The sequence below is a fragment of the Salvia hispanica genome, chromosome 6 (assembly GCF_023119035.1).
Source record: "Salvia hispanica cultivar TCC Black 2014 chromosome 6, UniMelb_Shisp_WGS_1.0, whole genome shotgun sequence".
Lineage (NCBI taxonomy): Eukaryota > Viridiplantae > Streptophyta > Magnoliopsida > Lamiales > Lamiaceae > Salvia > Salvia hispanica.
This window is the reverse complement of record NC_062970.1, coordinates 4987597-5012114: the sequence shown is the minus strand read 5'-3', so window position 1 is coordinate 5012114 and position 24518 is coordinate 4987597. Positions and strand designations below refer to the sequence as shown.

The 24518-nt window shown below is 39.3% G+C and overlaps 5 protein-coding genes across 5 annotated transcripts; 2 read left to right on the top strand and 3 right to left on the bottom strand.

The window, feature by feature from the left end:
• The first annotated feature begins 254 nt into the window (after nt 1–254).
• On the top strand, nt 255–4128 carry LOC125192028 (beta-glucosidase-like SFR2, chloroplastic). The gene is made up of 10 exons (XM_048089481.1): nt 255–562; nt 1087–1444; nt 1593–1731; nt 1917–2083; nt 2330–2551; nt 2623–2791; nt 2893–3126; nt 3198–3347; nt 3422–3551; nt 3688–4128. Exons 1-10 carry the CDS (start codon nt 382–384, stop codon nt 3882–3884), a joined length of 1947 nt encoding a protein of 648 aa, XP_047945438.1. The 5' UTR covers nt 255–381; the 3' UTR covers nt 3885–4128.
• A 679-nt stretch (nt 4129–4807) lies between these two features.
• LOC125195887 lies at nt 4808–9266 on the bottom strand. Its single transcript, XM_048094162.1, has 10 exons — nt 9058–9266; nt 7426–8332; nt 7046–7175; nt 6502–6947; nt 6347–6427; nt 6149–6247; nt 5791–5946; nt 5581–5667; nt 5418–5489; nt 4808–5334 (listed from the first exon to the last, which is right to left on the bottom strand). The coding sequence occupies exons 2-10, from the start codon at nt 8239–8241 to the stop codon at nt 5026–5028; spliced, it is 2196 nt and encodes a 731-aa protein (XP_047950119.1). The 5' UTR covers nt 8242–8332; nt 9058–9266; the 3' UTR covers nt 4808–5025.
• A 1235-nt stretch (nt 9267–10501) lies between these two features.
• Nucleotides 10502–12762, bottom strand: LOC125192816. Its single transcript, XM_048090473.1, has 3 exons — nt 12578–12762; nt 12113–12352; nt 10502–10968 (listed from the first exon to the last, which is right to left on the bottom strand). The coding sequence occupies exons 2-3, from the start codon at nt 12290–12292 to the stop codon at nt 10795–10797; spliced, it is 354 nt and encodes a 117-aa protein (XP_047946430.1). The 5' UTR covers nt 12293–12352; nt 12578–12762; the 3' UTR covers nt 10502–10794.
• A 1818-nt stretch (nt 12763–14580) lies between these two features.
• Nucleotides 14581–17602, bottom strand: LOC125197216 (protein AGENET DOMAIN (AGD)-CONTAINING P1-like). The gene is made up of 6 exons (XM_048095930.1): nt 17005–17602; nt 15936–16418; nt 15379–15858; nt 14831–15310; nt 14716–14735; nt 14581–14627 (listed from the first exon to the last, which is right to left on the bottom strand). Exons 1-5 carry the CDS (start codon nt 17473–17475, stop codon nt 14727–14729), a joined length of 1923 nt encoding a protein of 640 aa, XP_047951887.1. The 5' UTR covers nt 17476–17602; the 3' UTR covers nt 14581–14627; nt 14716–14726.
• Nucleotides 17603–20943: 3341 nt separating this feature from the next.
• On the top strand, nt 20944–24356 carry LOC125196099 (dicarboxylate transporter 1, chloroplastic-like). The gene is made up of 3 exons (XM_048094472.1): nt 20944–22170; nt 22859–23080; nt 23710–24356. The coding sequence occupies exons 1-3, from the start codon at nt 21067–21069 to the stop codon at nt 24070–24072; spliced, it is 1689 nt and encodes a 562-aa protein (XP_047950429.1). The 5' UTR covers nt 20944–21066; the 3' UTR covers nt 24073–24356.
• The last annotated feature ends 162 nt before the right edge of the window (nt 24357–24518 follow it).

Sequence of the window (24518 nt, the reverse complement as noted above, 5' to 3'; positions counted from 1 at the left end):
AAGAAGAAAAAGCATCGGATATTGAAGATTTAAATCGCTACAATTATTTATCGTACCCCAAACTGAAATTTCTGGATACGCCACTGCATATAGATGCTCTGAATCAATAACAAAAGTCAAACAAAATCTATTTCTATGCTAAAACGCTTAGAAAGACTCTTAAAAACCATTAGTTTCCCTTTTCTTTTGCCATAAGTAAGAATCTAATTTGAATTTATAAACTTAAAAACGTAATAGTTTCACGAGTTATACCACAAGCATTGTTTCTTGTACCTTTGTCATATTCTAGAGTTCCACATCATCTGCGTGCCACGTGGCCGCTCTGGGCACCTCAAAATGTTGCCCAGCTAATCCGACCACGCACGACAACCATTCGATGAAATGACGCTGACGACATTCTTCTTCACGGCGACGAAACTCGCCGGAGTTTTGGTCTCCGTCACCGTCGCCGCCAACGCACTCTCCTTCTCGCGCTTTAAAAGGAAGAATTTAACGCCGTTCAAGTCGCCAATCGATGAGTCTGCCGATATTCTTGCTGAATTTAACATAAATCCTACTTCAGGTATGTATGTGGTTGTCTTCATCTTCTACGTTTTCGATTTTTTTCCCCTTTAAAAATAAATAAGTTCATTTATGCTTTAGTAAAAATGAGTGATGTTAACTTATATTATGGGGACAACGAGATAATGCAAGGATAAATGATCTTTATTAGGTGAATTGGTGATTTCTTGAGGGTTTTGTTAACATAGTAGTAAAAATTAAACTAATTTCATTTTAAACTTGGTTGATTGAGTGAGCTTATTTGTAATATATAGTAGTATTTGGAATTTGTAGGGATTGGAGTTGTGAAATTCATGTATTTGATGTGTGTGTGTGTGTGAGAGAGAGAGAGAGATAGAGAGAGAGAGAATTTGGCAAGAAAATCAAGTGTATTTACTTGTGTAAAATCATGAAAAGGGGCCAGAGTTTATGTAAAAATGTGTTTGTGTTGGTACTAATTAGAGAGGGAAATGCAATTGATCATTCTTGTAGTGTGAATTGATCAGCATTCATTTCATTTGAGAAAAAGCTGTTCTCTTTCTGCAGAAGGGGAAAAGGGGTTCTTTTTCGGATTAGCTACGGCACCTGCACATGTTGAGGACAGGCTCAACGATGCTTGGCTTCAGTTTGCAGAAGAAACTCCATGTGATCAACCAGAGTCGAAAAAGGGCAGTGAACCAGCTGATGCGATCATGGGATCGTCTGCGGGAGACGGTGGTGCTCAGCAGGCAACCCTTTCCAGAGAGGCAAGTAAGAGCATGAAGCGAAAAAAGCAACTCAGGATAGCAATGGAAGCAAAAATCCGAGGATTCGAGAAGTATGAAGAAGAAGAAGAAATTCAAGAACCTGCCTCGAGTGAAGAATGTCATCATACTGTTGCAGCTTGGCATAATGTTCCACACCCGTAAGAGCGATATACATTTCACCCAACGTTTAGGTGTATTATAAGAGTTCAATCCTTCTCCAATGATGTTTCATATGGATGAGAATCTTCTACATTTTATAATGATCGAGATTTTGTAAATTAATGTGTAATCTTAACAACATTTCAGGGAGGAGAGGTTGAGATTTTGGTCCGATCCTGATACGGAGCTAAAACTGGCTAAAGATACGGGAGTTCAAGTTTTCCGAATGGGAATAGATTGGACGAGGATCATGCCTGAGGAGCCGGTGAATGGCACTACATCGACTGTAAGTGTGCTTTCTTGAATTAGTGGATTACGAATGGTAACATTTAGGATAGCGTAAGGCGATAAAATGGATGTGTGATACTTTCATACATATTGCAAAATGTGTGTAAATATAGTGACTTGGTAAATTAAGATTTGATTACATTGTGGTACATATCAATGATTGATCCATCAATTTTTTGTTAGACCAACTTTGCAGCATTAGAGCGATATAAATGGATCATCAACAGAGTTCATTCATATGGGATGAAAGTCATGTTGACATTGTTCCATCATTCCTTGCCTCCGTGGGCAGCGGAGTACGGAGGGTGGAAGCTCGAGAAAACTGTGGATTATTTTTTAGAATTTACAAGGTGCTTCTGGTTGCATCTTCGTCCTTTTTGTTTAATTCTTCAACACATCTTTAAACCTAAGCAAACAAATATTGACGTTGCCTGTCAGAACCTTAGTTTAAGCATAATATTTTAGGCTTCTATTGCATAAATCTTCATTCTTGATTGAGATTCTTGTATTTCGATGAGTTTATTTGCTCGATAGAGTTAAGATCGTGCATTTACATCTTGTGTTAAGGACTCATCCGTGTCTCTTCTATTTTACAGGATTGTTGTTGATTCTTTGTCGGATCTGGTTGACTACTGGGTGACATTTAACGAACCACATGTGTTTTGTATGCTTACATACTGTGCTGGCTCTTGGCCTGGTGGTAATCCCGACATGCTCGAGGCTGCCACTTCTGCGCTGCCTACTGGCGTTTTCAACGTAGCCATGAATTGGATTGCAGTAGCGCACTCGAAGGCCTATGATTATATCCACGAGAAAAGGTTTAGATCTCAATGATCTTCTTAACTCTATTCATGGATTGGTTATTGATTATATTTGTTCTCTGCATCAGTGTTAGCTCGACTGCTATTGTTGGAGTAGCGCACCATGTCTCGTTTATGCGGCCTTATGGGCTATTTGACATTGCTGCTGTTTCGGTTGCCAATTCATTAACCATGTTTCCGTTTATGGATAGCATTTCCGACAAAATGGATTACATTGGGATAAACTACTATGGGCAGGTAGATATGATCAAAATACGGTTTAATATTGCTGTCATAATCCTAATTCTTTTGATAATAGGGTTAATTATTGTTTACGGCTTGATCTTTGGTTTGAGCAGGAAGTTGTTGCCAGTGCTGGACTAAAACTGGTGGAAACGGACGAATATAGTGAATCAGGACGCGGTGTGTACCCCGATGGGCTATTTCGCGTGCTACTGCATTTCCACGAGAGATACAAACATCTAGGCTTACCGTTCATCATATCAGAAAACGGTGTTTCCGATGGCACTGATCTGATCAGACGCCCGTACATGCTCGAGCATCTCTTGGCAACTTATGCCGCAATGCTAATGGTTCGTCCCGCAAATTCTTGATTCGTAGGTTGAAAAGCTTAACATGTGGGTAACGTGTGACATTCGTTTAGGGTGTGCCGGTTCTTGGCTACTTGTTCTGGACCATATCCGACAACTGGGAATGGGCTGACGGGTATGGCCCCAAGTTCGGATTGGTTGCTGTGGACCGGAAGAACAATCTTGCGCGGATTCCACGCCCGTCTTATCATCTGTTTTCGAAGGTAAGAAGCATTATTCGTTCGCTTGTAATTGTTAGGAAAGGAGTCGAGACTTTGCTTCATTTCTTCATTCGCAGGTTGTGAAGTCAGGCGTGGTAACACGACTGGATAGAGCACGAGCGTGGAACGAACTTCAAATGGCCGCTAGAGAGGGGAAAACGAGGCCGTTTTACCGGGCGGTCAACAAACATGGCCTCATGTATGCTGGTAATACTATACCTCTCTCTATAGGTGGCTCAAGCCCTAGACCTATTGGTTGGAGGGGAATTATCTTACCAACTGAGTTGTTTTTCATCGTTACTCTTTCTATAATCTCGAGTGCTTACTGTTCTCCTCTATGTAGGAGGTCTTGACAAACCAATATTCCGGCCGTTCATCAAAAGGGACTGGCGGTTCGGGCACTATGAGGTTGAAGGCTTACAGGATCCTCTAAGCCGTTTCTCACGCTACATGCTCCGGCCTTTCCCCCTTGTGAAGAAAGCAAGACGTCGTGCAGAGCTCGATGATTTGGTTGTCGAGCCACTCACCGTAGAGGCATAAGCCCAGCAGATAGGTCGATCTCATGATTGAAAGATAATCTCGTTGCTTGGCAATGGAGATCAATGTGGAAGCTTTAATGGAGCTCAAGTTATTGAAATATGATTGATGAACGCAGCTCAAGTCATATTGTGAGCCAATAAATTGAGTATTTATGTAAATATTTGACTGTGAAAATATAGTTTATATACAGTTAGGCATTAGTACCTGAATTATACTACTGATTTAGTGAATGTTTATAATTTAACATCAGACTTAATTTAGTCAAAAATTAAATAATTACTCACTTGAAAATTTAAATAAAGGTTTTCGTTATGATTTTCTTAGGAATATCTTAGCCTATGAAATTAAATTGTAGTATTTCATAGTAGTACATTATAATTTTGGCTAGAGAAATTATACCTTAATTGCTTAGGAGATATTCCAGGCACAAGAAAATAATATTTTCTATTATGTATACTTGATTATAAAATCACAATTCAACATCCATATTCTTTTAGTTTTAGTTAAATAAATTATAGAATGGTTTTATGAAGATTTTATCATCACAATCATTAACCCTTATTTTCTCCTTGGGAGGCATATAGTTGGTCCAAAATATAAGTCATGAATTTGAATATTGCTAAATATTTCAGATAACGTTACATAAATAACACTAATAAAAGATATCTGAACTGGTACTAAGGAAAAAAAGATTAACATCTGGTAAGTAATTTTTATCAAGACTTTTTTTTTTTTTTTTATCAAATTACTCATATAGTATGTAACAATTTTATCATTAAACTAAAAAAAAGGCAAATTTCTATTTTTAAATGAATTTACATCCAAAGATATTGGACTCTCGAAGTAAATGTAGATCAACCGTTTCATAATGGAGTATAGCAAAATTTTCTTAACATAAAACTACAAATTTTTTAGAAAAATTCTCAAGGCACAAGCAAAATTTTAAGCCACTGCCTATGGCTATAAAAGTTCATTTCAATGCCCATTTCTTTTTTCAAGAAATTTTGATGGGCATTCATGGAGAAATATGCTGTACAATCGATTGCACCGTATACACTCATCTCTCTCCAGTATATAATTAACACTACTTAACACAAGGAAAAAAAACAAGAAAAAGATAAGATAAACACCCATTGTTTGCTCACCATGCCTTCTTCCCCTTTTTCTTTTTCTTGCTGCTGCTATTGGTGCCGCCGCTGCCACTCTTGGAATTTGACCCGGAAGGGCTCTCCGATGTGGTGCCACCGAAATTCTCAAACATCCCACTCTGCATTGCGTTCTGCAACCACTCGAAGAATTCCTCCTCTGACATCGTCTCTTCCATGTTGGGCGCTGGCATCCCGCCCCGTTGCCCGGGGGCTGTCCCTTTTGCTGCTTGGGCGTTCTTGGAGACCACGCTGGTGTTCACATGGAAGCTCGGTTTGTGGGTGTTAACGGGACACCTCATTCCCTGCCAAAATTGATAGAAAGAGGTGTAAATCTCAGAGGCTTCAAATGGATCACCATTTTAGCAAGGGAAAACCGAGGCTCTACCTGACAAATGTACCATTCTGTTGCATCATATACCTTGCCACCAGCACAAACATACGCAGACGGGGTTTCGACCTAAACAAATTATTCAGGAAGGTCATCAGTACCAGTATTTGAACAAGGCCACGGTGGCTCGTTATCTTCCCATGGTTTTTAGTGCACTAACCTGCTGCAGCAAGCCAAAGAAGAAGGGTTGTGAGGATTGCTCGACCCACCCATCCCCATCTTTTGCCAGATGAAAATCTTTGCATTCCTTCAATATATCAGAAATAGCATCCAACTCAATATGAGCTCAATTCTTGGTAAATTCAAATAATAAGACAGATTTAGCTAAAAGCGGAATCCATTAGGTTTGGGTAGAGGGGAGGAGAGTTACCTGACACCATCTGGCTTTAACTTTAGGTTTGTTGGTAAAAACCCAATGATGGAAATGGCCACACTTTCTGCAAGCAATTTGTCGAGACTCTCTGAGTGGGTCATCTCCATTTTCTGGGCGACCAAACCTGGACTTAAACGAGCCATGACCTTGGTTCTGAGAAAAGGATAAATCAAGATTAAGCCAGGGATCAAATGAAGTGTCCCGGTTTGTGAAAATGAAAATCGCAAATGCATCCAGCACAGAAACAGAGCTGAGCTTATTATAAAGTAAAGCAGGGTAGGCCTTAAACTAAGCAGAGGCAGACTATTTTAACTTAGAAAGTTTAGTAGAAAAAAAAAGAGACATAGGTTTGAACCTGAGGAGACGTATTCTGGAATTTACGGAAATAATTCAATAGCTCTTCCCTTCTCAACTCATCATCATAGTCTTTTCTCTTGAAAGAGTCTAGTAAAACCTGTGGATCCCGTCTCAAGTTCCATCAATTGCGATTTAAACTTTCAAACATGTATAACGTTTAAATGAAAGAGAGAGAGAGAGGGAGGGGTGGAGGGACCTCATAAGCATTCTGAAGTTTCTTGAAAGCTTCGGCAGCTTTCTCGTCGCCCATATTTTTATCAGGGTGGACAAGCATTGCCTGAAAAAGAACAACAGTTATCGACTGGATAAGCGCTCTTTTAACCACCAATATAAAGTTATGAAGACATTGACCTTCTTCCTGTACTCCCTCTTAATAACTGATGCATCAATATTTTCAAATCGAGACAAGCCCAAGGCAGCATAATGATCTGCACAATTCAACAACCGGACAACTTCATCTTCGGACGTCATTTCAGAATCAGACCCACTAGTTGAAGGCATTCCCGGGGTACAATCAGCCCGGTGACCACCAGAACCGTTCTCAGTTGGTACAGATTCATTAGGATGAAAAGGCGTTTGGCCTTGAAATCCAGTTGTTTGTTCTGGATTGCTATGTGGCGTTCCTTGCTCAGTAATGATATTCCTCAGGAAAAACAGCAGAGCGTCACTTGATATAAATGATAAGTTCAACCCCAAAACTAAACCTAACCACCCAACGTAATTCCAGGCACAATACATGGAATACACACTAGTGATGAAGAGAGCAAGACGATCATGAGCTGTCATGAATGCCAGTCCTGAAATTCGGCAAGTCTCAGTATTAGTTTTACTCAAAATGAAAATTCGACACAAAGATAGCAACGCTCTTAATTTTTTTGTGTATTAAGAGACTCACCTCCAAGAAATATAATGAGCCCTGTAGTCCAAAAGCTGCCGTAAAACCATAGAAAGATTATTCCAATGAGGCCAGACATTACTATTGCAAGTGTGAAGCCAAGAAATAGTCCGACTGCAGCAGTTACTACCTACATTACCCGGGATGTGCAGAGAAAAAAATATATAAATAAAGCATAACACAATCACACAAAAATACAGCTTGGATATTATACTCTTGACACCAAATTGTCCTGCTAATGGTAAGTAGTATAAAATGAAACGAAGCTACATAGAAAGGATCTCACAAACACCGAGTGAAGATGGAACACATGCCATCAATAACATCACAAGGTATTATGATATGAACGAAACCCTTTACCGAAGATGTAAATGACATACCATGGTAAGTAGAAACTTGCCAATGCCAGCCATGGCAACCACTGAAAGAACACTACACCATAGTATCAAGAAAAACGACGTTGTTCCCATGCGCAGAAAAGAATCCATGCCCCTCACAGTGCAGTCCAACCAAACCATAAAGAGAAGAAGCATTATACTCCCTATATGCCTAATCCATCTGAATACAATAGGTTTTGCATGCTGAATCTTCGTCCTGACGTGATCACGGCCATTTAATATGTCGGACTTTAGAGTGGCAAAGGTAGGCTTGTACCTCTCTACCCAATTGGCAGATGACCGTGCCACTGAAAGTGCTGCAGTCCTTATGAATTTAAAAACTGCCGTTTCAGGGTACTCCACATTTCCCAGCCCTTCTTCTCTACCAAGGCCACTCACCGAATCATCAAAACCATTAACATTATTGAAATCATTATGGGGCATGTCACTTCCATCTCCTACATTTGAAGCTTCAGCTGTAAAAGTACCATTCTTTTCCACTTCAATATTAACATTAGACGATACTGCAGGTCCGGTAACAGTCTCATCTGAACTTTTTTTATCTTTACATTGAGACTTCCTAGATTTTTTCTTAGAATTCTTCCCATCTTGAGCACGATCCACATCATTAGTGTTCTTTGTGAAATGCTCGGAATGGGTACCATTAGGAAGTTCCTTGCCCAACTTCATCTCTTCTTTGTTTGTGCTCCCTCCATCCTTAGTGGCTAAAGGTGAAGTGGCAGGATCCAAAACTTCAGCTTTACGGTTTCTTGGACGCTGATCCAAACCATTCTTTTGTTGTTTTTCCTTTCTAGCCATCACCAATGTAATGGTTATAGGCTATAGCTTTTGTGTGATATGACACTCGAGTCAAATTAAGCTCATTGCAAAATGGAATTCGGATGAAAATCTGTGACAAGATAAATATGGAAAATTAAATTATAGCAGTACTAGCATTGATAGGTAAATATAATGGAAACAAAAGAAGCTGGAAAGGTAGGTAAACTGTTAATTTAAGGAAATATTAATTGTCCACAAAAAAATGGGGTCATAAATGGTCAACCAAAGGTGCACAACCGGATTCTTTCGAAAAAAGGTTGAGGCAGGAATTACAACAACATCAACATCACCTGATTCTTTTGATGAAGCCTCACATCTCAATTGACACGAAAAAGTGCTATCAACGGATTCAATTGTCCTAAACGAGAATCAATTGTCGCCTAATTATCTAAACTAACATCAAGAACAAGGTTCTAGTTACTTAAAACTGCAAGTGATAGACTTAAAAAACATAACAATAATAGCTAATGTGAGATATCTGGAAAATCAATCACAGCCATACATTAACCATCTTTAACTGAAAATATATCCCCAGCAATTTCAGAAAACCAATGTGTCAATAATGCTCAAAAAAATCACATACAGTAAATTTCACAAACAAATGAAACCTTTATCAAATTCACACATCTCAAAAGCCCCAATTTTATTCCTGGCATTTTCCCTAACCCTATATTCAAATTCCCCACCCCCGAAATCCCCAATCCTAAATTGTCAAAATTACAATTGAATAACGCCTAAATACCGAATTGAAAAGCTTAAAATCAACAGAAATATAAAAATTCAACAGAAACTTACCAGCAGAAGAGAGGTTCCGAAAACAAAAGCTGCAAAACAAGAGGGGAAAGCCTAATTGAAAAACGAAACAAAAACGCAGCGAGAGAAATGAAGAGGCGCAACGCAGTGTGTATATCTATTTCTCTCCTCTCTCTGTGATTCTCTTCTTCTCGCTCTAGGTGGAGCCCAGAGAAAACAAGAGCAGTCAGCAAATCAAAGAGCCAAACTCAGTTTGTTTCAAAGTAGTGAAACCAAACCCACTGTACATTTTCTTTATTGTCTTTATTTATGTTTTGCCCCACTCAACTTCCTCTAACTACGATCTCACCCCATTTTAAATTTACAAATTCACCTTTTTATCTTATACTAAAATTATTTAGTACTTACTACTAATATTTTCGACCTATGAAAAAATGTTTTACTAACTAAATTGAGATTAACACAAAAAAATGGATAAAAACTTGGGTGCCCGAACTTATGAACCCATTTGTTTGCCCGAACCCAACCCAAATTCGATCAAAATCGAACCTGAAACCATTTCATGACCTATTTTATAAAAGTAACATTTATTATAAATAAAAGTAAAATTTGTGATTAATATAAGTAATTCTTGTATAAGTTACCCATACATATCTTTTTATCTTTATATGAATAAAAGTTATTCTTATTATAAATAAAAGTAACTAGTTATATGATTTGAATAAAAAGTGGCACTTCTTGTGATTAAAAGTAAATTCTTGATAAAAAAAATACTATAAATTAAAGAAAAATTATAAGAAACATACTATAAAAGAAAAAAAATGTTAAAGTTGAATTGGACCTAGCTTGGATTGGATGAGAGACGTGGATTTAAGTCAGTGTGACTCGAACCACTAGCTCTTTAGCATGAGATTTCATGTCAATTCCGGTAAAACATTTCAATTGAAAGATCTCCCTTTTGATAAGAACAAAATTTGGGATGTCTAATATTTTGTCGCGTGGTGATTCTATAACTTTTACTATTGTTGAATGTTTCCTACTTAAGTTTGTTTCATCATTATATTCTTGAACTAAAAAGAACTCCACTAGTTATTTTTTTTAATAATGTTTAGGGAACTTTAATTTTTATCTAAGGACCGTTCGCAACAAAAACTTAGTGTAGGGACTCAAATTAGTACTAATCGAAAGATAAATCCTAGAAACTCTAGTCAACTAAAGTTATAGATCATCTAAAAAATTGAAAAAAAAAATCAAGAAAGCGTAGCATTTACCACTACTACTAATAGTGCATCCATATTTTTAATGAACCTGGATTTTAGGGTGCCACATTTTCAAAGCTCGATACTATCGAGATGTACGTGATGTTATAGGAGTAGTTAATACCCGAAGCCAAAAGTCTCGTATTCGAATTTACCTACATATGATCTTTTAGAATTATTTCATCATGCACTCTTGAATAAAAAGATACAATCTTTGAGATTCTTGATGAGATGATACCAAATTTTGATTTCTTTAGCAACCAGGAAAGAAAGAGCCCAAGATTGATCAACTGATATTTACACAGAATAATCAGAGAATTTTCACAAAGCAATCAATCATAATCTAAACTAGAAAGTCTAAGAGCCCAAGTCCCCATTTTTGTTCCCTTCATTGCCAAGAGAAATTCGATACTGCTCGCCGTTGGGATGGCTAAATGAACGCGCATCGTCAAAGATGCACAAACAAGAGCGTGGAGAACAGTTAAAGAAAAATATGCTTGCACTATGCGGAAGGAGAGGCTCATTTCTTCGCCTTTGCAAACCGGAGGCAGCGATATTTCTCACCACTGACGGTTATTTCAAGAGCCCCGTCTTGGTTGTCCTGATTTGATGCAGTCCCCATCAGCACGCTCTTCTCTTTCTCGAGGTTTTCCCTCTCCATCTTTAACCGGGCTTCTTGCCTAGCAATTTCTGCCTGAATACGAGCAAATGTCAAAATACGAGTGTAGGGGAGAGCTGTTAGGAAGCAACACCACACAAAAATCAGGAAAACAATAAAAAGACACGAGAATTGTTTAGTCAGCTTCTTGCGATATGTAACTACGTTAGTGGGCGATGCAAAGGCAGTTCCTTACGATATGTAACTATGCGAACGCAGGGTTTTTCACTATATTTCCATATACAGAGGGAAAACATCTATTAATATTACAAGCAAGGCCCTAACCCAAACCCATTAGGATTCCATCTACGCCAGAAATGTAGGCCATAAAAATCGGGATATAATATTCAGTATCTTCAGGCTCCACAGTCCAACAGAAATAAGACAAAAAATGCTGATATAGGTGCTAAGAGGAGTGTGTGTGTGTGTGTGTGTGTTGTTTCAACCAAGTTCTTTACATCGTCCTTTGATAACACGTGAAAGTTTATCTATGTTCAGGAGATTGTATATTCATGTAATCATGTTTTAGACGAATAAAAGGCATGGTTACAGATTTCAAAAGACATAAAACACTACAGTCTACAACAATAGGCTTTAATCACCCAGTGGAACTTTGATAGAAAAGAGAGAATGGAAAACTAGCCATGTCTACGACATCCAAGGAAGAAGCATCACTTTCACTTTCTACAGCCGCATATTGGATTACTAAGCTGCTCGAGTGCTATGCTAGAGAGGCAGATTAACATCCAAAAGGCCACTATCAAATCAGCCGTTTCCATTAAAAATTATCTCGTGTGCTTTTCTACATCGCCAACTAGTATATCATAAGCCTAACGAGGCACGGAAAGAAACTCCCATCCAAATCACAACTCAAGTTCTCTATTCACAAAGGAAACCCATTTACATATTTGATCTAAAGCTGCAAGATGTCATCAATTAGGACTAATTCCTCATATTTTCTACACAGCGCAGGAATGAATCAGTATACAACCATAAAACCACTCCCTAAACTCTAACTCTAGGATAAGCATATCTCCTACACATTCAAGAACTGCTACACAGTAGTTAGGAAACATCTCATTGCCATTTCAAGAAAAACAACAAATAGCCAACAATGCCATTTCAAGAAAACAGCAACTAGCCATCCTTATTTCACAAACAAGACGGTTGAATCAGGTACCTCACGGCGTGAGAGTTCCGCCTTCCAAGCAGCTTCTCGCTCGGCAACCTCACGCTCACGTTCCTCGATGTAACTCTGCATCTCCCTCTCCTTCATGATCCTATCTTGTATATCTGCATCTAGAGCCTCCTTCAACTCTTGCACAAACTTGTCTACAACTGTTTTTATCCTCAACGACATCAGAAATTAGGGCGTTTACACCACACTTCTTCACTCTATCTTCCAATAAACTACAAACTCCTGCAACATAAAACATCTCCTTCATTTACCATAAAGAATTCATCTGTACATGCTAGAACATTAATTATATAAGGGCTAAAGTCAAGAAATTAAAATTAAAATTTTCCCTTCTCAATTTCGTGAAGAAAAAGAAGACCCATATCATGAAAAACGTAAACAAGCAATCCCTAATCAGATCAGAAACAGCAACAATTTCATAGAGCCAATAATGAACTAAAAATCCACCTTTGAAGAAAATAGGAAAATCGAGTATCGAATTCGATTGCCGTAGCTGGTAGAAAAACGAGGCCGCGAGCTGTGCGTGTGCGTGTGAGCGGCAGAGGGAGAGAGAGGGAAAAGGAGAAACTCAATTTGAGAGGCAAGAGGGCCACAAAAATATGCTCTTGTTCTTTACTTGAACCAGGTTATTTCCAATTTCTTTTTCTTGATTTCTCCTCTTTTTGTTTTTGTGTGAATGCTGGCAAGTTGTTTTTAAATTGATTGTTTTTTTTGGCATCTTGTTTTGTTAAAGCATATATCAAATATTTAAATGAAACAATATAGATTGAATATAATGTTAAAAATACGAGACATGTATTTAATTCCGTATAGGATTTAAATTTGTGTGACTTATAAAATGAAAATGTGTGTTTTTATGTCGAATTCTTTGATGACAAAAACTTGTATTTGCAGTACATATAGCATATCTTTAGTAAAATTTGATAAATTTGAATAAGTTTGATTTTTATCATGAGATGAGATGACAATGCAAAACCAAGAACCAAAACACAACATATATTTGTGCCTAGAAATCAAGAAAGAAACATTAACAACATAAAAATAAAAAAAAGAACAAAAAAAAACGCATGCCCAGAAAGTAGAAAGTCAATAGTGAAAATTTACGGAAAATCTTACTCTTCTATATTAATAAAATCATTTTTTTATTTTGGTAAGTTCCAATATAAAATCATTTTTTTATTTTAGCAAAAAATTAATCTTGCATCTTCCTTTATCCTCTCTTACTTTATTCATCATCCCCTTAACACACTATTCTTAATCTTTGTGCTGAAAGAAATGTCTCAACTAAAATGCGACCCCATGCTTCCGAAGATTGTCTCAATCGCGCTCCCATGCCCAGGTGGGCTTCGTCATGTTGTACGCCTCAACAATTCTCTCCTGGAACATGCGCACCTTCTGACCAGAACCGACAACCGGGTCTTTGATGTAGCAACCGCCTTCGACTCCTCGATGGAATATTTCTTCATGCACGCCAAAGTCTCTTTCCCTTGCCTTTGCCTTTGCATTTTTGGCCTTTAGTTGGGAACATATGCAATCTCGGTCTCTTCATGGGATGTCTCGAACGATCCAATAGGCTCCATATCCGAAATCTCATAGTCATTTACATTCTACATTGATTCCAGATCCATGAGTACACGGGGTATCAAACGCCGGGAATCGTCATTTGCATCGATGGTTCCTAAGTCACTGGAACTTGTGCTGGCAGAACCTGCATCAACGTGACTTGTGGAAGAAAATCTCTATTCCAAGTATTCACATCATTTGGGTCCCGACCCATTGCGTATGCATAGGCCAAGAACGTTGCTTGAGAACATGGCTCCATTTTTTCGACTACTTTTAAGATTTGGAAGTAGGAAATCAGAGTGAGAGGTGTGAAAAATGAATTGAAAATATGTATATTTATAGAGAAATAAAATTAATTAAAAATATAAAAAATATTAAATCGTACGACTGAGGTTGAATTTGGGAGAATCGTACAACAGTCAGCAATTCAGCCGCGCAAGGGGAGGACAGCCGGTGGCTGTCGGAATTTGGGAGGATAATGCAGCCCCTCGAGCGACAGCCGTGAACGGGGCTGCATTGTGAACGCCCTTAAAGGTCTAGCATATAATTTTAATGATCAAACAAAAATAAAAATACACAAAAACTCCCAGGTTGAATTCCAGCTTCACTAAGTAAATGCCATCTTACCATATAAGCTCAACACTCACTATTCATCTCTGATGTTATATTCTTGACTTCGTTCAAGCAAACTACACGACCTAATCAAGCTTGTATACCTATAGAAAATAATGTACTACTATAGCAGTGATGATTTCATGCAAATGATTAATCAACACAAATTTACGACATCGAATTATAGCTCAGAAATGAGAATGCAAATTAATTAAATCCTTACTCCTTAGTATTTCAATTTGTGACACATTTCTCATAGATTGCGAATAACTGAATAAGTTAAACCCGTAGCTAGGACCACATTAACACGAGGCAATGTCACCTGAGACAAATTAGTCAGCTTCGATTAGTTTCAACGCACCACGAATCAAGTTGTTAGATTCACCATGGGACAAGTTAGCTATCTTCACCTTGAGTGCGACTAAGAGCCCTGGGATGGGGAAAAAAATGCTTTTAGGTGATCAAGTTTGGAAATATTAGAATGAAAATCATATTATAAAAAAGGTAGTGGAAAAGCATATATACCCTTATAGCCAAAACCCACTGCCCTTGTATCCAATCTTGATGAGGTCTCAACTCAAAATGCTGAAACTCCATCATCTCATTTGTCGCGTTGAAATAGACAGTGTAATTTCTGCTCGGAGAGGCTTTCTGGACTCGACCAACACGCCACCCATTGTTATGCCAAGCATCAACTCTGTCAAATGGCTTATAGGAATCTCTTCTTTGGATGACCGAAGGGGAAGGCCTTATGCACGGGCCGAAAGCTTTTTGGTGCAGTTGTGTTCCGTATTCGTTAATTAAGGTTTGGTATTGAACTAGATAGTTTCTTATGCCTAGTGATTTCAGAATAATAGCAGGGTACCAAATGCCCTCGTTTTTGTCGCCATGATCACCTTTTATCTCTGCCTTCATCCCATTCACAATGAATGGTTCTACTCCCATTCTGTCGTGCTCTCCAAATTTTATAACTTGTCTGTTGTTGACTCGCAACTCCGCTTTTTTCTGCATTCAAAGGATCGTACATAAGAAGATGGAAATGGAAATACAGAACAAGTATTTCAAAATCATACCATCATTGCAGCAGTCCATTTGCCACCAATCCAATCTTGATGAGACCTTAAATCAGAGTGATTAAAAAAGATTTCCTCGTTCGTTGTCCAGAAATACACACCATATCTTCGATCATCAAGAACTTTAGAGACGAGGCCAACCCACCACCCATCATTATACCACGCGTCAACTTCTTCCAGCAACATGTAACAGTCAATCCTCATGATTTCAGGGGCGCAAGGCCTGATATATGAAGCAAGCGCCTCTTCTCGAAGCAGTGCAGATTCATCGTCTGTTTTCAACGTCTGGTACTCAACCAAAAATTCACCGGAGGCTAACGAGCAAACTATCTCAGCAGTGAACCAAGAGCCGTGATAGCCTTCTTCATCACTTCTCACCTCCACCATCATCCCCTCCCTGAAGATTGGCTCTGCAGTTTGCCTATTTTTAATCTTCAACTTCTTGTTGTTGGGCTTAACGTTCAATTCAGTCTTCTCTACCTGCAACACTAATGATGATGAAGAAGAAAAACAAAACATTATCATCACCAGACTGCAAGAGAGCAAGATGTACTCACCTTAAGATCTGAAAACCATTTACCATCGATCCATTCTTGATGAGGCCTCAGTTTACGATGCTCCAATATCAGATCTTCATTTGTGCACAAGTGAACCATGTACGAACCGCCATTCAGGACTTCAACAATGTAACCCTCCCACCAGCCACTCTTAGACCAAGCATCAACACGTTCCAGAGACTCAAAAGGCTTAACACGCCTTATAACAGGTGGGGTGCACCTGATGCAAGAAGCATGCACTTCTTCTCTCAAATATTCAGTCTGGTCACCAGTTCTTAAAGTTCTATACTCCACCAAATACTTCTCGTCTTCCAATGGTTTAACAATAACAGCAATGAACCAAGAACCTTCGAAGCCTTTCTCATACCTCTTGACCTCCACTAGCATCCCCTCACTGAATCTCATTTGCTGTGGTTTCTTCTTGCACTTTATCTTGAGCTTCAAACCATTTGATTTTGCCTGTGATTCAGATGACGACTTGCTCTGCATACATACAACTTACAAAAATAAGCACTAACAGATTGCAATCAGCATCACAAGAAAAGTACATTTTGCTGTTAAACATCAGCAGCAGCTGTGATTGTGAACACTTTGATGAACCCAATTTTTAGATGATGAATAAATCTCCACCAGCTACGAATGATTAACCTAATCACAACTAATGTAATGCTTACAGTCTTACAGATTACTTCTTCTGCTCCTACATAATAAAAACGAAATAATGCAGCAAAGGAACGCGAAAATGGGGAAACCTGACACAAGAATTCACATGTTTATTGATCAACTCAAACAAAATTTTCCCTATTAGATACACTAGCAACTTTTACAAACTTTGATGAGCCTCATTCTTATATAACCACGCGATAGTTTAACATCTAATGATAACCTTTATTAAAGCTTACATCAATCCCTAGCAACCACAAATTCCTCTTTTTGCTTAAATTCAAACAATATGAAAAATTAAAATTGAAAATGAACAAGCGAATTGCTAACATGTGCTATGCAAAATCAAGCAGTAATCAGCCAGTTATATCCAATAGACACACAGACTATAAAAATTACACAATACCTTCACTTGCATAACTTGCTGAAGCAGCAATGGCGGATTCCACATGCCATCACTCCAGTCCCTAACCGTTCTCACCTCCCACTGCTCCACCGCAGAAGCGGAACCCCCTCGATCCGCGCCCTCAAACACCACCGAGTAGCGCGAATTCTCCAAAATCTCCGCGATTTCCCCTCTCCTCCACCCCTTCCTCTCTCCGCAAAACGCCTCCACACTTTCCCCAACCTTAAAGTACCTGTGGATCTCCACCGGCTGCGCCGGCCTGACCTCGGCGGCGGCGACGTACTCGCGCCGCAGCGGCGACGTGGGATCGTCGCTGTCCGCGCTCGTCTCGAGCTTGACGTAGGCTCTGTCGCCGCAGAAGCGGATGAAGGTGGCCGGATGCCATGTGACGGCGTCGTTAGGGCGCCGGACTTCGATTCTGTCACCTTTGACGACGAATTGCGAGGGTTTTTTGGGAGGTAGGTGCTGCATAGTGATAGTGCATGTGAGAGAGAGATGGAAACCTAGAGAGAGAAGGTTGATGAGTGATTGGTGCGAAATGGCAATGGCGGGAGGAAAATGACCTTTCTAGGCTTGCACTTCAAGTTTCAAATCTGCAATTTTGGTTTTTCGGCAAATAGAGGTTGGGACGATGAAGTAATTAATCTGAGAATTAAATGACAAATTAGGTTTTGTAGAGAAATTTGTATTATAATTTCTTTTTTGATTTGATTATTTTGGATTTTTAGGTGTCATTTCCTATATCGAGTAATAATAGATTATAGAGATATGTTCTTCATCTAGTTCCACAGACTTTGCCTTATGATCCTTAAAATAGCCTTAATGATTAATTGAAATGGGTGATTATAGAATTTGATTTATAGTTCCAATATTGCTTGACATGCAAGCTTGATAATTCTTTAATGCTCATAAGAAGAGTACTATAGTACTATTGCCCATGATTGGTAATGCTATGATTCTGTACATACCCATGTTTTTAATTCCATATTTAAATACTAAAAGAATCATTGGCTTTCAAGACTAACTTGATGTGATCACATTTTGAGGGGAAAAGTTTACTTCATTATAAATACTATTACTACTGTATAGTGTATAGTTCGTTCTTCAAAGTCCAAATTTTGTGAAATAAAAAGAGAATGGAGTGAAAAAAAAGGAAAATGGAGTTCAGGCATTGAACGATCCAGGGCGCCGGGGCAGAGACCCGGTGGTGGAGGATGGTCGCTGCAGGGGGTTTACCGAGATGGTGCATAGATGAGATCATTGAAAGATCTTCAGGCCGCTGGAGTAAGGAACGAACAAAAAGCATTGCTGCTCCAGCACGAACAAAACATCGCTGCTCCAGATTAGTAATGTGAAGATTGACAATATCAAGGACACGAACTTTACTCGGGATGTGCTCATGTTCTCTTGCAGGCTGCAGCTCAAGTAAGCCATGTCAAGATGTGTAGATTGGGAACGTTGTTATCCGGTTTTCCGAAGATCCTGCTCTCGGAGGAGCCACCACCAAGTGCCAGAACGTCAAGTACGTTGCAATCGGCAAACAGAATCCACCTCTGTGCCAAGACCAGCCCCCTAAACCTCTACCCAAGTAAATTCGGCATTTTCCCTATTCTATTGAATTTGTTTATGTCGATATTTTTATATAGCTAGATTTTAATTTTCACAATTGTGTGTTTTTAATTAATTCGTTACATTATTAGTATGTAATTTACATTATTAGTATGTAATGGAGCGATGAGAGAGCATGTGAGTATATTATTAATCTTCTCGCGCATTGATTATAACATTTCTTAACAATTGGAGTGGAGTGGAGTGTACATTTTTATTTCTTCATTCTTTCCCATCTGTATATATCTATCTGTATCAAACTAGTTCGAGTGTTTTATTTGTTTCGTGCTTACGTGTACCGTGCGAGTTCTTTTAGCAAGGTTCATCTAATTTATCACCTCTTTTCACATATAGTACAAATGATGTCATATCGCATTCTCTTGAATACAGGATGTGATACTGTACAACATGTATTAAAAATTTGACAAATAACGCCGAGTTTGTTTGTTGATTAAGAAACTTAAATAAACAATAAATGGGTCAAATTGAAAAAATAAGGCCAGGTGTGAGTGACTAAATAAAAATATCCTAGAATAGAGAGTATGACGATGTACAAATAACAATATCAAAATTACATGCAATGTGTCCTCGGTGTGACGTCGCATGACTAAATATCCTGGTTCTAATCTTTTCAAAAATGAAATCCTAATTATGCTTGGCAATAAGGTCTAAGCCATGAATTCTATACAAGGTATTTTAAGAATATATGGAGTATAAAAATATTTTAAGAATTTTAAAAGAGCATGCATAAAGGTATTCTAAAAAAATTCATAAAATAATAATCAAAATAGAATAAATGTTTTTGAGACAGGGCATTGCCTCTTGTGGAGCTGTCCCTGCTTGGCAACAATTACGTGGTGATGTAGTTTAACAACCATCTCCTCTTGATCACAACATACCATGTAATTGCTTCCAATATAGCAGCGCAAGCACCAAGATTACTAACACCCAAATATATGCATTTTCCCATTTTTTTGCAGGCTCGAGATTCGAGAATGTCTAATCCTTTGAAAACATTATTGATGATGCTAAAGAGCAAGGATGATCACCGTGTATCCCACACTTTGGTGGTATACATTCCAGTAAAATCGGTATTTGTGCTCAGCACTAGCGGACACACATAGGCATGAGGGAGGGCTTAAGCCCTTTCCAATATTTTTTTTGACTTTTCTAGTTGTCTAATATTATAATTTTGTTAGTAATTTGTGTGAATTAACGTACAAAAGCCCCTACCAAAATAAAAAGTATAAGGAAATTATTATCTCATACAAAATTTGAATATGTAGCCCATATCCTGACAAATTTCTGTGTCTGCCATTTGTGGTCAGGCTTCGGCTTCACAAGAAACACCAAAACCCACACAAAATATTGTAACTTGTAAGTATATCTTTTATGAAAATGACTAAATTTAGTACTCTTCTCTATTTTGTACTCCTAAAATTTTGAACTGTGAATATAAAGTCGCTGAAGTGTTCCAAGGACAAAGAGAGTGATGCCTATGTCTCTGTGAACAGTCTTCTCGACTCCGGGGGAGTCATTTCCGAGTTTGATTGTGGACATCTGGCAGCTGACGTGGATGTAGAACCACACCGGATTGGCTGATCTCAACACCTTCAAATATCTAGCAGCCATTGCTCCCATTGGCATCAAAACATCCCAACTCACATGATTCAACACCCAATAAACCTGCAAAACACATAATCATTCATTTACGCTGTGGTGGCGAAATCAACGTTTCCTACAGACCTAACGTTGTCTCGGCTGAGGGGAGACGGGAAGACTGTTGCAGTTTCCGTAGCGTCTGCTGTTGGAGAATGCGAAGGTGGAGCAGTTTTGAGCGTTGGATGCAGTGGCCAAGATGAAGAGGAAGACAGCGAAGAAGTTTTTGGGGACAACTGCCCATTATGAATTATGATGATGATGCTCAACTCCCCTTCTCTGTTTCTAGTAGTATATATTAAGACTGAGTGATGGTAATTATTTAGAAAGTGGAGATGCAAGGAATCTGAATGTGAGAAAAGTAGGGGGAAGGCCTTGGATTGTCTTCAGTTTTGACTGCTTCCACTGTTTGAATTCTGATTACTGATGAGAAGGAGAAATTTAAATACTACTAGTACTACTCGATTTCTCTTTAAGGCATTCACCACCCCTCTCTAGAAGCCCAATTCCAAAATAAAAAAAGTCAGGTGTATTAAAGTATCTATATGTTGTAATAAAAATTTGATAATTATTTTAAATAGGTATCTAATGTTTTGTTTTTTTTGGTAAAGAGTATCTATTGTTTTTAAAAGCGTTTAAAAGTAAAGTTCTGGAATAGGGCGGAGTTGGCAAAATGTAGTTGACGGAGATTCCAATGCTTCTAAAACCTGAAATCCCCCATCCTTCTCTCCCTCTTTCTCACTCGCAGTCGCAGTTGGAGGGACTCACTCACTCTCTCACCTCCCTCCCTCAACAATGGCGTCTCTACCCCTCTCCTCCTCCTTCAACCTCCGCCTCCGCCCCCGCCCCCTCTCCCTCTCCTCCCCCTCTTCCAAATCCCTCCGCCTCAATCCAACAATTCCATCTTCCATCAAATCCCGCATTTCCCCCAATTCTCTAGGTCAAAATCGAATCCAATCAGTCCACCATAGATCACCCCTCTCACTCTCTCTCCCCGCCCCAAAACGCCCGCTTCTAGCAGCCGCATCTGCTTCCGCCGCCCCTCCCGCCCCGCTCGCGCCCCAGCCATGGCAGGGGGCTTCCATCAAGCCGCTCGCCGCCTCCATCGCGACAGGCGTGATTCTGTGGTTCCTCCCGGCCCCCAACGGCGTCTCCCGCATCGCGTGGCAGCTGCTCTCCATTTTCCTCGCCACAATCGTCGGAATCATCACCCAGCCCCTGCCGCTGGGCGCCGTCGCACTCATGGGACTCGGCGCGTGCGTTCTCACTAAGACGCTGACCTTCGCCGCCGCGTTCTCGGCTTTCGGCGATCCGATCCCGTGGCTTATCGCGCTCGCGTTCTTCTTCGCGCGAGGGTTTATCAAAACTGGATTGGGGAACAGAATTGCGTACCAGTTTGTTTCCCTATTTGGAAGCTCGTCGCTAGGGTTAGGGTACAGCTTGGTATTCAGTGAAGCGCTTTTGGCGCCGGCGATTCCATCTGTCTCCGCCAGAGCGGGCGGCATTTTCTTGCCGTTGGTGAAATCGCTCTGTGTCGCGTGTGGTAGCAATGTAGGCGATGGAACGGAGAGGAAATTGGGGTCTTGGTTGATGCTCACATGCTTTCAGACATCTGTGATTTCGTCGTCTATGTTTCTGACAGCGATGGCTGCGAATCCGTTGGCTGCTAACCTTACTGCAACCACGATAAATATGCAGATTGGATGGATGGATTGGGCCAAGGCTGCAATCGTGCCGGGGTTGGTGTCGTTGATCGTTGTTCCGTTTCTGCTGTATTTAATCTATCCGCCCACGGTGAAGAGCAGCCCCGATGCTCCTAAACTTGCAAGGGAGAATCTGGCGAAGATGGGGCCGATGTCCAAGAACGAGATCATCATGGCTGGAACTCTGCTTCTCACGGTATAGACTTACAAAATTTGAGTTTTTTTGCTTCATTTAGCTCTGCAGATCATCGTGATTGTTCGATATGCTTCTATTTTCAGATGTGATTTTTATAATCAATACTAGGAGTTCTACGATCCTACCCTTTTAGCGGGATATGCATCGAACAAAATTAGATCAAGTGATGTAAATTATCTAGGGTCGTAGGATATCCCAAAGTTTGAATCCATTTTATTAAACAAGAAATTAGCCTATATTGTTTTTATCAATCTAGGTTGATCCTCAAAGTTAAACAGCCCCTCATAGAGTAATGATTGGGATTATTGGATGGCTTGTCGTACTAGTATATGTTTTAATTGCTTCCACATCGAGAGATTTTCAGTGGTATTCATTTGCACTGTTGATCTCTCACTATGCGTTAGATGTTGAGACAATGTTTTGATGCTGGAAAGTAGTAGTAGTAGTTATTCTTTGCAACTTGGGTGAAACACACAGGGTCGAACACTTGTACAACTTATATTTGGCTAAGGAGGGATTTTTTTGGGTAAACCAATGTTTAGCTGATTTGGTAACCAATTTGTTGGGATTAATTAATCCCTGCATTGTTGCCGTAGGTCTCATAATCATGAATTTAAATAATTTGTTGCTTATTCATTGTTCCTATGCAAAGTAATTTGTGCTGATAGTTGAAAATTTTAAATATCAGGTGGGACTCTGGATTTTTGGTAGTGTCCTGAATGTGGATGCAGTAACTGCTGCAATTCTTGGGTTATCTGTCCTCCTGATAACTGGGGTTGTCACATGGAAGGAATGCCTAGCTGAATCAGTTGCATGGGATACACTGACATGGTTTGCTGCGCTTATTGCAATGGCTGGGTACCTAAACAAATACGGTCTTATCTCCTGGTTCAGCCAAACTGTTGTCAAGGTTCGTTTACCTCTATATTCCAAGCCTACTGACAGGAAATGAGTACATATAAAATTTGTTTGATTTGGTCATGTACAATCCGTGTTCATAATTTTGGCCCCACTCCCCAGCCCCGTGCATCATACTAATTCATTGTTGGCCATCAATATGGAAGACTTATTCTCATCTGGTAGTATGCTCTCAATTTGGCAGTGTAGATGCAACTTATTTTGTTCATCAATCGCAGTTATGTTGGTTAACAGTAAAATAGTCCGGGAAGAAAAGAGTTTTCTAGATTCGTTCACTGGCTAGTTGGAATTACTTTACCATCATTTTCTTCTCTTATCTATTTGAGATGTCTCCTTTATGACAATAATACTGGTTCTTCACTCTCTAATGGAATGGCATTGGTATAACATAAGCCTTACAAAATTGTCCAAACAAGGATTTTGGTCTATTCATTGTTCAATACTTCAGAAGCTTTAACGCCTTAGAACAAGATATCATTGGTTATCACATCTGTATCTGCTTATTATAATTCAAAATCTCAGCTCTATTTGTGTGTGTATTTGGTCTTTTGTTCCTCTTCATTTCCATTACTTACTTAAATAGCTGAAGCACTGAATAATTCTATTTTCTTGTCTATGCAGTTTGTTGGTGGATTGGGTCTTTCCTGGCAGCTATCTTTTGGCATTCTTGTCCTACTATACTTCTATTCCCATTATTTCTTTGCGAGCGGGGCTGCTCATATTGGTGCCATGTTTACAGCATTCTTGTCAGTAGCCAGTGCACTGGGTACTCCACCCTATCTCGGTGCTGTCGTGCTCTCCTTTCTTTCCAATCTTATGGGAGGCATTACTCACTATGGGATAGGATCAGCACCTGTGTTTTATGGTGCTGGTTACGTCCCACTCGCCAAATGGTGGGGCTACGGCTTCTTTATCTCGATCGTCAATCTTGTGATTTGGCTCGGAGTTGGAGGGATATGGTGGAAGGCCATCGGCTTGTGGTAGAAGCATGGACGAGTTCCTATCTGTTTTTGTGCATCATATTCACATAAATAACTCTTTGAGTTTTGAGATTTCGATACTCTTTTTAACGGAATGAGGATTTTACAAGTTTTGGTGGGGGAGAAGGCATAATTAGCCTTACAATTGTGTATTATCATTATCTTTTTCATAAGAGCTCAAGGGTTTGAGACAGCATTTGTTGATTAGTTAGGTTTAGAATCATGAGCAAGAAAGCAAGTTATGTACTATTATTGATGGTGAAATTGAACCGATTTTAGCTTTTCTTACTTATGAACCCATGGAAATAAATTTCACCACTCTTCCACATGTGGACAAGGAGATGCAAAAATTTCACAATTCAACAAAAATAAAATAGGTGAAAAAAAGTAATGTAATATAAGTTCTATTTTTATTTAGTTTTATTTAGAATAAAATGTGAGGAAAATAAA

Excerpts from the sequence above, each read along its gene's own strand:
- LOC125192816 (XM_048090473.1), bottom strand. The coding sequence starts at position 12,292 with ATGTCGTTGAGGATAAAAACAGTTGTAGACAAGTTTGTGCAAGAGTTG. Across the intron at positions 10,969-12,112 it reads CGGAACTCTCACGCCGTGAG|GCAGAAATTGCTAGGCAAGA; the intron begins GTACCTGATTCA and ends GCTCGTATTCAG.
- LOC125195887 (XM_048094162.1), bottom strand. The coding sequence starts at position 8,241 with ATGGCTAGAAAGGAAAAACAACAAAAGAATGGTTTGGATCAGCGTCCA. Across the intron at positions 5,947-6,148 it reads TCCAGAATACGTCTCCTCAG|AACCAAGGTCATGGCTCGTT; the intron begins GTTCAAACCTAT and ends TCCTTTTCTCAG. Across the intron at positions 5,490-5,580 it reads TCTTTGGCTTGCTGCAGCAG|GTCGAAACCCCGTCTGCGTA; the intron begins GTTAGTGCACTA and ends TAATTTGTTTAG.
- LOC125192028 (XM_048089481.1), top strand. The coding sequence starts at position 382 with ATGACGCTGACGACATTCTTCTTCACGGCGACGAAACTCGCCGGAGTT. Across the intron at positions 1,732-1,916 it reads TGAATGGCACTACATCGACT|ACCAACTTTGCAGCATTAGA; the intron begins GTAAGTGTGCTT and ends ATTTTTTGTTAG. Across the intron at positions 2,792-2,892 it reads GGATAAACTACTATGGGCAG|GAAGTTGTTGCCAGTGCTGG; the intron begins GTAGATATGATC and ends TGGTTTGAGCAG.
- LOC125197216 (XM_048095930.1), bottom strand. The coding sequence starts at position 17,475 with ATGCAGCACCTACCTCCCAAAAAACCCTCGCAATTCGTCGTCAAAGGT. Across the intron at positions 16,419-17,004 it reads AGCAAGTTATGCAAGTGAAG|AGCAAGTCGTCATCTGAATC; the intron begins GTATTGTGTAAT and ends GTATGTATGCAG. Across the intron at positions 15,859-15,935 it reads AATGGTTTTCAGATCTTAAG|GTAGAGAAGACTGAATTGAA; the intron begins GTGAGTACATCT and ends TTAGTGTTGCAG.
- LOC125196099 (XM_048094472.1), top strand. The coding sequence starts at position 21,067 with ATGGCGTCTCTACCCCTCTCCTCCTCCTTCAACCTCCGCCTCCGCCCC. Across the intron at positions 22,171-22,858 it reads CTGGAACTCTGCTTCTCACG|GTGGGACTCTGGATTTTTGG; the intron begins GTATAGACTTAC and ends TTTAAATATCAG. Across the intron at positions 23,081-23,709 it reads TCAGCCAAACTGTTGTCAAG|TTTGTTGGTGGATTGGGTCT; the intron begins GTTCGTTTACCT and ends TTGTCTATGCAG.